Consider the following 13,334-nt stretch of genomic DNA (forward strand, 5'->3'; position numbering starts at 1 on the left):
ATAAAAAATATATAAACATGCGAAATTTCGTTCTAACTGTATTTTAAAATTAATATATATATATTGATATCAAAATACATGTAGAACAAAATAATATATATATCTATATACATAAGTATATACGTATATATCACTAAATATATGTAGAACGGTTCTGGTGTACCTAATGTACCACACAGGAGAGAGGGAGACGGACTAGCACTAAGCTGCTCGAAAACTGGTAATGATAGGGATTCACTGAAAACCTATATAGAGCAAGGGAAAATAACTCTCTAGAAGAGTGGGAATACCAGGAGCTGGCTCGGTGACTAATGGCTAAAATACTACTAAAAAGAGAATAAAAATATAAAAATATAAATATGTGGTACTATGCCTTTAAATCTGGAATAGACAAAGTATCCCTATAAAAGTGCAAAAATGTGAATAAAGGTGCTATGAGTGGAGATCTCAAATAAACGTAATATCCCTTTAAATGTGCAAAAATACAAAGAGAATGCTGCTATACCTTTAAATATCCTTTAAGAATGTGCAAACATGCAAAGCAGTGCTATCTAGGGGGGTGATAAATAGAAAAAAATCACATATATATATATATATATATATATATATATATATATATATATATATATATATATAGATAAATACAAAAATACAAAAAGGAAAAAATGAGAGACCAAATTCTCTGCTGGATGACCAACAAATATGTATGAAACTGGTGTCTATATCCCAAACAACATGAGGGATAAATGATACCTGTTGCAAATAATATACTTAGTAAAAGATAGAAGTAACAAATAAGCTATACAGTACAAGGAACTGTTAGCTTTAGGCAATAAAAATGGAAACAATATATCGCTGGAAAACTGAAGCATAAAACTGGATCACTTCATATAAAAAATGCCAGTTTATTGAATATATTAAAATAACTTGGAAAAAGTTAAATATAATAAAAATACAGGTCACACTAGATTCAGAAGTGCATTACCAGACTGATGCATAGAAAAATAACAGCAAGGACCTTCGGATTGTTAAGGATGGATACGGATTGTGATGATTCAATATACAGCTGCCGGTGAGGATGGCTTGTGTCTGTGAGCACGTCCCGAGCAGGAGCCTCACTTCAGGGGACGTGCAGGACAGATGCCTGCGGTGGCGGTACTTTCCAAACAGGTCCTGCGTATGGAGATTAGTGGTGCTGCTGGTACATGCGTCTGATCCCGTGTGTTGCTGGGACGCCTGTCTTACGCGTTTCGTAGGGAATGGGCCCTACTTCATCAGAGACATAATAGTGTCTAGTGCTTCAGTTCTTCTTTATATACATTGCCTAATTATCAATCATACGTTTAGGTGTTTAAACCAATATATTCTATACTAATAAAAACAGTATTTGTACCTGCATAAAATGATACATATATATATATATATATATATATATATATATATATATATATATATATATATATATAAAATGCCACTAGGGTAAAAACAATATTTATAAAATCTCATAAAATGTAGACAAATACATAGGACCGGTAAATGCAAAAATACAAAAAAGCAATATATGAATGTTCCAAATGAAAGTAACATATATAATGAATTAATTAGAGATGATAAAATGCTGGACATAAAATGCTGGACATAATTATATATACATAAAGATAGGTGGATAAAATCATAATAGTATATTAACTACATATGGATAACCAATACTAGATAGGTACCATATAGGTATAGTGTGAATCCATCCTTCTAGGAGAAAACAGGAGAAAAAATAATAATAATTAATGATAAATAATATAATAATATACAAAATAATAATAAATAAATAATCTATAAATAAAGATGGGAAAAAAAAAAAAGAAGATAGGGACTTTAAATAAAGATAAAAAAAAAAAAAAAAAAGGGGGACTTTAAATAAAGATGGAGAAAAAAAAAAGGACATAAAAAATAAAGAAAAGATATATATAATTTAACAATTTCAAAAATTGATTAAAAATAAGGGGGAAGAGGAAATGATCAATGAACAGCTGGACAAAAATAATATTATAGGAAGGCATTGAGCTCAAAATCTACATTGAGTCCCTTAGGGGCCAAAGTCCCTAACTTAAAAATCCACTTAGCTTCTGTCTGATCTAGAGCCTTATCAATGCTACCTCCTCTCCAGTGGGTATTCACTTTCTCAATAGGCATAAATGCAAGTACAGTCCATGTTGGTCTTGATATCATATTCCTCTTGAGTAGTGAGGGATTTAAATCCAGTGGTTGTGTCTTCTAATGATGGATTATTTCTACATGCTAGACACTTCTTGCATCTTGTGAAGCCACTGATGGTACCTTGATCCAAATCAGCACTTTCAGGTTTAGTGGTCGGTGCCAATATAAGTTGCAGGTTGGGTGCCCTAGTAAAAATAATCTGAGGTTGATTGTCGAGGAATTTAGATAGTGTTGGATCATTCTTAAGGATCCCCCAATGCTTCCTTAGTGTCTTCTGTATTGTATGAAATTGATCCCCCAACGCTATTAGAAGAATCTATGGATATAGCACTTACCACCCCAAGAGAGGATACCTTATGCAAGAAACCCAGTACCTCAGAAGTATCCAATTCAGCACCCACCTTTATCACTAAATATAATCATCAATTTCATACAATACAGAAGACACTAAGGAAGCATTGGGGGATCCGTAAGAATGATCCAACGCTATCTAAATTCCTCGACAATCAACCTCAGATTATTTTTACTAGGGCACCCAACCTGCAACTTATATTGGCACCGACCACTAAACCTGAAAGTGCTGATTTGGATCAAGGTACCATCAGTGGCTTCACAAGATGCAAGAAGTGTCTAGCATGTAGAAATAATCCATCATTAGAAGACACAACCACTGGATTTAAATCCCTCACTACTCAAGAGGAATATGATATCAAGACCAACATGGACTGTACTACATCAGGAGTCATCTATTTAATAACATGTCCATGCCCACAACAATATATTGGACGTACAAAAAGACCCCTAAAAATACGTATTGCTGAACACATTAGAAATATTAAGAAGGGACTTCCAACTCATAATCTTTCCAAGCACTTTAAAGAGATACATGGGGGAGACCCCACAGGACTTGCATTTATGCCTTTTGAGAAAGTGAATACCCACTGGAGAGGAGGTAGCATTGATAAGGCTCTAGATCAGACAGAAGCCAAGTGGATTTTTAAGTTAGGGACTTTGGCCCCTAAGGGACTCAATGTAGATTTTGAGCTCAATGCCTTCCTATAATATTATTTTTGTCCAGCTGTTCATTGATCATTTCCTCTTCCCCCTTATTTTTAATCAATTTTTGAAATTGTTAAATTATATATATCTTTTCTTTATTTTTTATGTCCTTTTTTTTTTTCTCCATCTTTATTTAAAGTCCCCCTTTTTTTTTTTTTTTTTTTTTAATCTTTATTTAAAGTCCCTATCTTCTTTTTTTTTTTTTTCCCATCTTTATTTATAGATTATTTATTTATTATTATTTTGTATATTATTATATTATTTATCATTAATTATTATTATTTTTTCTCCTGTTTTCTCCTAGAAGGATGGATTCACACTATACCTATATGGTACCTATCTAGTATTGGTTATCCATATGTAGTTAAAATACTATTATGATTTTATCCACCTATCTTTATGTATATATAATTATGTCCAGCATTTTATGTCCAGCATTTTATCATCTCTAATTAATTCATTATATATGTTACTTTCATTTGGAACATTCATATATTGCTTTTTTGTATTTTTGCATTTACCGGTCCTATGTATTTGTCTACATTTTATGAGATTTTATAAATATTGTTTTTACCCTAGTGGCAATGATTTGCATTATATATATATATATATATATATATATATATGTATCATTTTATGCAGGTACAAATACTGTTTTTATTAGTATAGAATATATTGGTTTAAACACCTAAACGTATGATTGATAATTAGGCAATGTATATAAAGAAGAACTGAAGCACTAGACACTATTATGTCTCTGATGAAGTAGGGCCCATTCCCTACGAAGCGCGTAAGACAGGCGTCCCAGCAACACACGGGATCAGACGCATGTACCAGCAGCACCACTAATCTCCATACGCAGGACCTGTTTAGAAAGTACCGCCACCGCAGGCATCTGTCCTGCACGTCCCCTGAAGTGAGGCTCCTGCTCGGGACGTGCTCACAGACACAAGCCATCCTCACCGGCAGCTGTATATTGAATCATCACAATCCGTATCCATCCTTAACAATCCGAAGGTCCTTGCTGTTATTTTTCTATGCATCAGTCTGGTAATGCACTTCTGAATCTAGTGTGACCTGTATTTTTATTATATTTAACTTTTTCCAAGTTATTTTAATATATTCAATAAACTGGCATTTTTTATATGAAGTGATCCAGTTTTATGCTTCAGTTTTCCAGCGATATATTGTTTCCATTTTTATTGCCTAAAGCTAACAGTTCCTTGTACTGTATAGCTTATTTGTTACTTCTATCTTTTACTAAGTATATTATTTGCAACAGGTATCATTTATCCCTCATGTTGTTTGGGATATAGACACCAGTTTCATACATATTTGTTGGTCATCCAGCAGAGAATTTGGTCTCTCATTTTTTCCTTTTTGTATTTTTGTATTTATTTATATATATATATATATATATATATATATATATATATATATATATATATATGATTTTTTTCTATTTATCACCCCCCTATATAGCACTGCTTTGCATGTTTGCACATTCTTAAAGGATATTTAAAGGTATAGCAGCATTCTCTTTGTATTTTTGCACATTTAAAGGGATATTACGTTTATTTGAGATCTCCACTCATAGCACCTTTATTCACATTTTTGCACATTTATAGGGATACTTTGTCTATTCCAGATTTAAAGGCATAGTACCACATATTTATATTTTTATATTTTTATTCTCTATTTAGTAGTATTTTAGCCATTAATCACCGAGCCAGCTCCTGGTATTCCCACTCTTCTAGAGAGTTATTTTCCATCACTAAATATATACCTATATATAAATAAAAATAATAAAAAAAATTATATATATATATATGCACACATATATATATACACACCTATATATATATAATAATTCTACGCATATATTTATGTAATAATTTTACATAATTAGGTCATTTTATTAATTACAATTAGCGGGACCTGCCTGACAACCCATGCTGAAACTATAGGGAATTTAATTTGCTAGCACTATATTTAACCCTGTAACTTTCCAAGACACCATAAAACCTGTACATGGGGGGTACTGTTTTACTCGGAAGACTTCGCTGAACACAAATATTAGTGTTTCAAAACAGTAAAATATATTACAACGACGATATCGTCAGTGACAGTGACATTTTTTGCATTTTTCACACACAAATGGCACTTACACTGACAATATAATTGTTGTGATACGTTTTACTGTTTTGAAACACTAATATTTGTGTTCAGCGAAGTCTCCTGAGTATAACAGTACCCCTCATGTACAGGTTTTATGGTGTTTTCAAAAGTTACAGAGTCAAATATAAGGTTTGCGTTTCAGTTTTTTCACATTAAAATTCGCCAGGTTGCCTTTGAGACCGTATGGTAGCCCAGGAATGAAAATTATCTCCATGATGGCATACCATTTGCAATAGTAGACAACCCAGGGTATTGCAAATAGGGTATGTTTTTTATTTTTAGTAGCCACTTAGTCACAAACACTGGCCAAAATTTGCGTTCAAATTAGTTTTTTGCATTTTCAAATATTAACACTAACTTTGGCCAGTGTTTGTGACCAAGTGGCTACTAAAAAAGACTGGACATACTCCATTTGCAATACCTTGGGTTGTCTACTTTTGCAAATGGTATGCCATCATGGGGGTAATTCTTATTTCTGGGCTACCATATGGTCTCAAAGGCAACGTAACCAATCTGGCGAATTTCAATGTGAAAAAACTGAAATATGTAACATGCTATATTTGACCCTGTAACTTCCCAAAACACCATAAAACCTGTACATAGGGGGTACTGTTTTACACGTGAGACATCGCTGAATACAAATATGTGTATTGTATTGCAGTAAAAGCAAACAGTATTATGACATTCACAGTTAGAATGTCACGTAGAACTAAAAAAATTTAAAAAATCTTATTTTCTCTCATTTTTGTAATATTTTTTTCATATTAAATTATGTTCCATACCTAAATATTTGATGTTAAACGAAAGCCCTGTTTCCCCTGAATAAAATGATATATAATAAGTGTGGGTGCATTTAATATGAAAGAGGTGAATTACGGTTGGACAGACATGTAGCGCAAATGCCAGGTTTTGTTTACTTTTTTTGGATCACAACTTGTACATTTGGCTGCGGTCTTAAGGGGTTAAGCTATAATATATTTGTTATTGTAATTGTTATTGAGACTATAAAATGTGTGTTTTATATTTAATTATTGTGTTCTTGTGTTTTGTATTCTAAGAAATCCTTGTTACCATAATGGAGTAACCATTTTTTTAGTCTGTCATCTTATTAATATTTAATCTTTCAATTTAATATTTTTTGGATAAGCTTTTCAAATTACTTTTTTCAAAAATATAAAATAATTGGAAAAAAAGAGTATCTAAAAATATTAAATCAATGGATAAATGAGATTTAGAATTTTACATTTAAATTGTGCTCCTTATGTTTGTTGCGTATATTGTTCTGGTGCAGATATTAGTTTTTCACATCAGGAGTCCACAGAAAGGACTATACAGGTTTTTTTTTTTTTTTCTTAAATTATTTTATCTTTGTCTTACCATATTGGTAGATTATATATATGGTTATTTATTTTATCATGCATTTTATTTAGCTTTAATTCTTCTTACAAGCTTGTCTATCTTTTTTGTTTGTACAGGAGAAGATAAAAGAGATTAAAGACAAGCAACCTGAAAAGTAAGTTGTGATCATTCCCTGACTTTCATTACATACTTACATACTTTTTAAATGCTACTATATGGTAAGAAGACGTAATGGAAGGTAAAAAGTAATAGTATAACATATACTAACATTTCTGTTCAATTCTGGATTTTCGCAATTCGGGACTTCGGCACTTCGGCACTTCGGAACTTCGGCACTTCGGAATTTCAGCACTTTGGCACTTCGGGACTTCTCTTCGGCACTTCGGGACTTGTCTTTCAGCAAAATTTACTAATACTAAGTAAAAATTAGTATTAGTAAATTTTGACCCTACTCGCTATACTGCGAGTGGGGGCATGTCTAGGAAACAAATAAACAAATAAAAAAAATAACAAATAAAAAATAAATAGTGTCCCATGTCCTGTGGGGATATTTATGGGATAATAATAGTAAACAGTTGAGAATTGCCCACTATTTCAATTCTCCAGATCCCAAAGATCGTTATCATGTAAGTGAAATGTATTCCATATAAATAAAATCACAATTTGTTATAAAAATAGATACATTTTATTGTGACAATTTAAATAATAATAATATGTAACATGCGTGATAATAATCAATGAATATTTAGTATAACACGGTATGCAATACAATGGCAATACACATTCCAATGGTTAACATAACAAAATCTACAGCATCAGCTGATTGAGACAAGATTTATGACGGTGCTTCACAGATAAAGAAAGTGAAATTTTCACACAGAGAACGCTTCCAGCCATCAAACTTTAGCAAGCAGTTAGAATAACCCTTTCAATGCTGGTTAGGTCCTTCTAGGCATATATTATCCTATTTCATGTAATTTTAATTAGCACAACATCTAAACCAGCTCATTAGTCATTTCCTGGAACCATCCAATAAAAATAATCTACCAGATTCTACAAGCTGAAATTTTAACTTGCCTAAACAGATATTTTATCTTATTTTAGAGCAAATCAATACACCTGGATAAATATCACGATATGCTAACATGTGATGTAATCACACTAATATATAATTACTCTTTTCCACCTGCAGAATGGAATGCTTAACTATATATTCTTTGGTTAACTAAGATTTCTAAATATCGAAATCTGACTGTGATTTATCCAGTCATATATTATGCTATTAGAAAATTTTTAATTAATTTAGATTAATTAAATGAAACCAGTATAATTACCAGTTGAGAAGACATTATCATCAGATGAGTAGGTAGTCTCAGGAACTGAATGGATGTGTGATTGGTGTGTAAGAAATTCTGAGTGCCCTGGAGTGGATATCTGTCATGGATTTCTCTGCATGGCCGAATCTGAAACCCAAACTCCAACTCACTTCAACTCTGACTGCTCTCACTGCTTAGCCTGCTTCCGACTGCTTTGCCCCGACTGCTTACTCCTTACTCCTTTCTTACTTTGCTTATTTTCTCACTTAGCCTGTGATCCTGATTTTTAAAGTGCCAGACTTTCTGTTCGTCATTACTTGATAAGCCAATAGGAAATTGAAGGTGGGGTCACCCTGCATATTGCAGTTTAGGTATTTGGTCCATAGAGGGTAGTATCGCCCCACTAAACTTTCCTATCCAGGAAACAGTTAACTTTTCCTGATGACGATTTTGAAGTAATTTGGCTTATCTATATGGCTGCCATAACTTAAGGTTACTTGTCAGTTCAAAGAGTTTCTTTGAGCTTTTCCAGACAGTGTGTCGACCATTCCTGTTGTAATTTCTAAAATTGACAGTTTAAACTTAATTTCAACTTTTGCTTTACAATGAGGCCTTGTGAAATTTAGAAAGTAAAATTAATTACCGTATATACTCGAGTATAAGCCGACCCGAATATAAGCCGAGGCCCCTAATTTTACCCCAAAAAACTGGGAAAACGTATTGACTCGAGTATAAGACTAGGGTGGGAAATGCAGCAGCTACTGGTAAATTTCTAAATAAAATTAGATCCTAAAAAAATTATATTAATTGAATATTTATTTACAGTGTGTGTATATAATGAATGCAGTGCGTGTATGAGTGCAGTGCGTGTATGAGTGCAGTGCGTGTATGAATGCAGTGTGCGTGCATGAGTGCAGTGTGTGCGTGCATGAGTGCAGTGTGTGTGTGTATGAGTGCAGTGTGTGTGTGTATGAGTGCAGTGTGTGTGCGTATATATTAATTGAATATTTATTTCCAGTGTGTGTATATAATGAATGCAGTGTGTGTGTGTGTATGAGTGCAGTGTGTGTGAGTGCAGTGTGTGTATGAATGCAGTGTGTGTGAGTGCAGTGTGTGTATATGAATGAAGTGTGAGTGTGTGTGAGTGCAGTGTGTGAGTGCAGTGTGTGTGAGTGCAGTGTGTGTATATGAATGAAGTGTGAGTGTGTGTGATGCAGTGTGTGTTTGTGTATGTGTTGATGGGGGTGGGCATTTAATATATTATTAATTATTATTTGTTTTAATTTTTTTTATATTATTATTTTTTTTTATATTGTTATTTATTATTTAATTATTATTTTTTTTAATTTTTTTTATATTGTTATTTATTTTTTGTATTATTATTTATTATTTAATTATTATTATTATTATTTTTTAATGATATTTTTTTTTCGTCCCCCCTCCCTGCTTGATACATGGCAGGGAGGGGGGCTCCTTCCCTGGTGGTCCAGTGCCATTGGTAGTTCAGTAGGGGGGAGAGGGGTGCTGGCAGAGCTGTACTTACCTGTCCTGCAGCTCCTGTCAGCTCTCTCCTCCTCCGCGCGGTCTGTGCAGCTCCCTCTGTCAGCTCCCAGTGTAAGTCTCGCGAGAGCCGCGGCTCTCGCGAGATTTACACTGGGAGCTGACCGAGGTGCTGAACGGACGGCGCGGAGGAGGAGAGAGCTGACAGGAGCTGCAGGAAAGGTAAGTACAGCTCTGCCAGCCCCCCTCTCCCCCGGTCTGTATTATGGCAATGCAAATTGCCATAATACAGTCTCTGACTCGAGTATAAGCCGAGTTGGGGGTTTTCAGCACAAAAAATGTGCTGAAAAACTCGGCTTATACTCGAGTATATACGGTACTAATCTTCTCTGTCACTAATGTCTGGGTTTAGAATTATTACTATTCCATTAACATCTAGACAGAGCCTTCCATCCCCCTGTCTTACTGCTTATCACTTGGTTTGTTTATACAAAGCATTCCTTAGCTCAGGCTATGTGGTTAGTGTTTAGTTACAAAACAGCAATTATGTGTCTCTTTGTTAGTTTGTCTGTTCTGAGTGATTCAGGCAATACTTTTAATTTCTATCATAGCACAAAATGTCTGCCGATATAAATATCCTGACAGTCCTCCCCCCCGGCCCCCACCCCTGAGTGAGCGGTGGGTCGAGACCCTAAATACTAATAAGGGGGGGACCTTATGTCCTCCCCTTTGGCCCCCACCCCTGAGCGGTGGGTGGGGGCCCTAAATACTAATAAGGGGGGGACCTAACGTCCTCCCTCTGGCCCCCACCCCTGAGCGGTGGGTGGGGGCCCTAAATCTGAATAAGGGGGGGATCTAATGTCCTCCCCCCTGGCTCCCAACCCTGAGCGGTGCGTGGGGGCCCTAAATCTGAATAAGGGGGGGACCTAATGTCCTCCCCCCTGGCTCCTCCCCTGAGCAGTGGGTGGGGGCCCTAAATACTAATGAGGGGGGACCCTAATGAAATCCACCAATCAGAGTGCTCTGTGTCATTTTACACAGCGTGGAAAAGTTCTTTGGAATTTTCCCACGCTGTGTAATTTGACTCATAACAACACTCTGATTGGTGGATTAAGTAACCAATCAGAGTGTTATGAGTCAAATTACACAGCGTGGGAAAATTCCAAAGAACTTTCTCACGCTGTGTAAAATGACACAGAGCACTCTGATTGGCGGATTTCAAACCAACCAATACTAATAAGGGGGGCTAACGTCCTTCCCCCTGGCCCCCACCCCTGAGTGGCGGGTGGGGGCCCTAAATTGGAATAAGGGGTGAACTAATGTCCTCCCCCCTGGCCCCCACCCCTGAGCAGCGGGTGGGGGCCCTAAATACTAATAAGGGGGGATCTAATCTCCTCTCCCTTGGCCCCCACCCCTGAGCGGTGGTTGGGGGTCCTAAATTGGAATAAAGGGGGGCAGAGGAGAGGACAATAGGTACCCCCCCATTATTTTACATTAGGGCTCCCACCACCACTCAGGGGTGGGGGCCGGGGGGGGGGGGGCAATAGGTCCCTCCTTTAGTTTAACCCCTTAAGGACCAAACTTCTGGAATAAAAGGGAATCATGATATGTCACACATGTCATGTGTCCTTAAGGGGTTAAAAGCCCCCACTTGCACGTCGCAGGTGTGGGCTCGGGAGGGGGGATCTTTTTGGTTTTTTTAACAGTGAGCAGCCACAGGCTGCTCACTGTTTAATAGACATGCCCCTTCTCGTGGTATAGCAAGTAGGGGCATAAATTACTAATACTAAGTAATTTTTACTTAGTATTAGTAAATTTGTCTGAAAGACCAATTTAGGTCTTTCAGCCTTTTAGTAGATAGCTCCTGTAACGGAACACCTGGCACCCCGACTGGGTACCTCCGTTGAAGGATGCTCCTAGCGCTTCCTGAGGGCTCCAACACTCCAGCCGACACCATAACCACTGTAGACTCCTCCAGAGACCAAGACAGGAACAAGCTCTTACAAGAGCTTAGTAGTGATATAGCAAGGGAGTATGACTAGCATAGCAATCCCTTGTAGCAGATTCCCCCAGTAACGAGACGACACTTCGTTTTGAGGGTCAAGCAGAACTGACTGTACTGGCACATACAGCATCTTTTATTCCCAATCCATAAACCTAGTACTGCCCACAGGGTTTTACAGAACAACCAATAACACACGTAAATTACAGAAAACACTCACAGCAATTATACACAAAATCCTCCCCCTCTGCCTGTGATATAATTATGGTACACAATGGGTTAACATAATTATCACAAGCAGGAAAAATACAGTTTTTATACATGTACTATAACTTTAAAAATAGACATCCAATCTTCATAAAAATTACATATTATTAATCAGCGTACTTGAAATATAAACGTACTAAAAAATCATGCAACTCCTTCCATTAGTTAAAAAGTTAGCTGGAAGTCCTTTGTAAATAGTGATGTCGCGAACACAAAATTTTTGGTTCGCGAACGGCGAACGGGAACTTCCGCAAATGTCCGTGAACCGGCGAACCGGGCGAACCGCCATTGACTTCAATGGGCAGGCAAATTTTAAAACCCACAGGGACTCTTTCAGGTCACAAAAGTGATGGAAAAGTTGTTTCAAGGGGATAAACACCTGGACTGTGGCATGCCTGAGGGGGATCCATGGCAAAACTCCCATGGAAAATTACACAGTTGATGCAGAGTCTAGTTTTAATCCATAAAGGGCAGAAATCACCTAAAATTCCTAAATCACAATGGATATGGATTGACACCTTGACATGGATTGACACCTGTCCTCAGAGACCCTGATACACACTGACACAGAGCAGAATAGGGACTGTTCCTCCTACATAGGGTCACTTGGCAGATATGGCGTGGTCGTGGGAGGAGGAGGATGACTTTCACCTCTTCCCCTGTTAGATTCCCGTTATGCTGTGACATCACCCTTATATGCTGTGTAAAGCATACTTTTTAATTTATTTAGCAAATGCTGCATCCTTTCCGACTTGTAATTCGGTAACATTTCCGCCACTGTCTGCTTATATCGGGGGTCTAGTAGCGTCTACACCCAGTACAGGTCGTTCTCCTTCAGCCTTTTTATACGAGGGTCCGTCAACAGGCAGGACCGCATGAAAGACCCCATTTGCACAAGGTTGGATGCCGAGCTACTCATTTCCCGTTCCTCCTCCTCACTGATGTCATTCAAGGTATGTTCCTCCCCCCAGCCACGTACAACACCACGGGTACCAGATAGGTGACAACGAGCACCCTGGGATGCCTGTTGTGTTTGGTCTTGCTCCTCCTCCTCCTCCTCCTCCTCAAAGCTACAATCCTCCTCTGACTCCTCTTCCTCACAATCCTCTTCCAGCGTTGCCGCAGGTCCAGCAAGCGATGCTGATAAGGCTGTTTCTGGTGGTGATGGTGACCACAACTCTTCCTCTTCCTCTCTCATCTACAGCCTGATCCAGCACTCTTCGCAGGGCACGCTCCAGGAAGAAAACAACTGGTATGATGTCGCTGATGGTGCCTTCGTTGCGACTGACTAGGTTTGTCACCTCCTCAAAAGGACGCATAAGCCTACAGGCATTGTGCATGATCGTCCAGTAACGTGGCAAAAAAAATTCCAGCTCCCCAGAGGCTGTCCTAGCACCCCGGTCATACAAATATTAATTAACGGCTTTTTCTTGTTGGAG

The 13,334-nt window shown here is 37.1% G+C and overlaps 1 protein-coding gene across 3 annotated transcripts in view; it reads left to right on the forward strand.

The window, feature by feature from the left end:
- The window catches only part of RASIP1 (Ras interacting protein 1), a 1,304,986-nt gene that overhangs the window by 458,618 nt on the left and 833,034 nt on the right, over window positions 1–13,334 (forward strand). For all 3 annotated transcript variants that reach the window (XM_063436332.1, XM_063436333.1, XM_063436334.1), the window contains one exon: window positions 6,927–6,964. In XM_063436332.1, the coding sequence (XP_063292402.1) occupies window positions 6,927–6,964 (38 nt within the window). The remainder of the gene's footprint in view (window positions 1–6,926; window positions 6,965–13,334) is intronic.

The sequence above is a fragment of the Pelobates fuscus genome, chromosome 11, assembly GCF_036172605.1.
Source record: "Pelobates fuscus isolate aPelFus1 chromosome 11, aPelFus1.pri, whole genome shotgun sequence".
Lineage (NCBI taxonomy): Eukaryota > Metazoa > Chordata > Amphibia > Anura > Pelobatidae > Pelobates > Pelobates fuscus.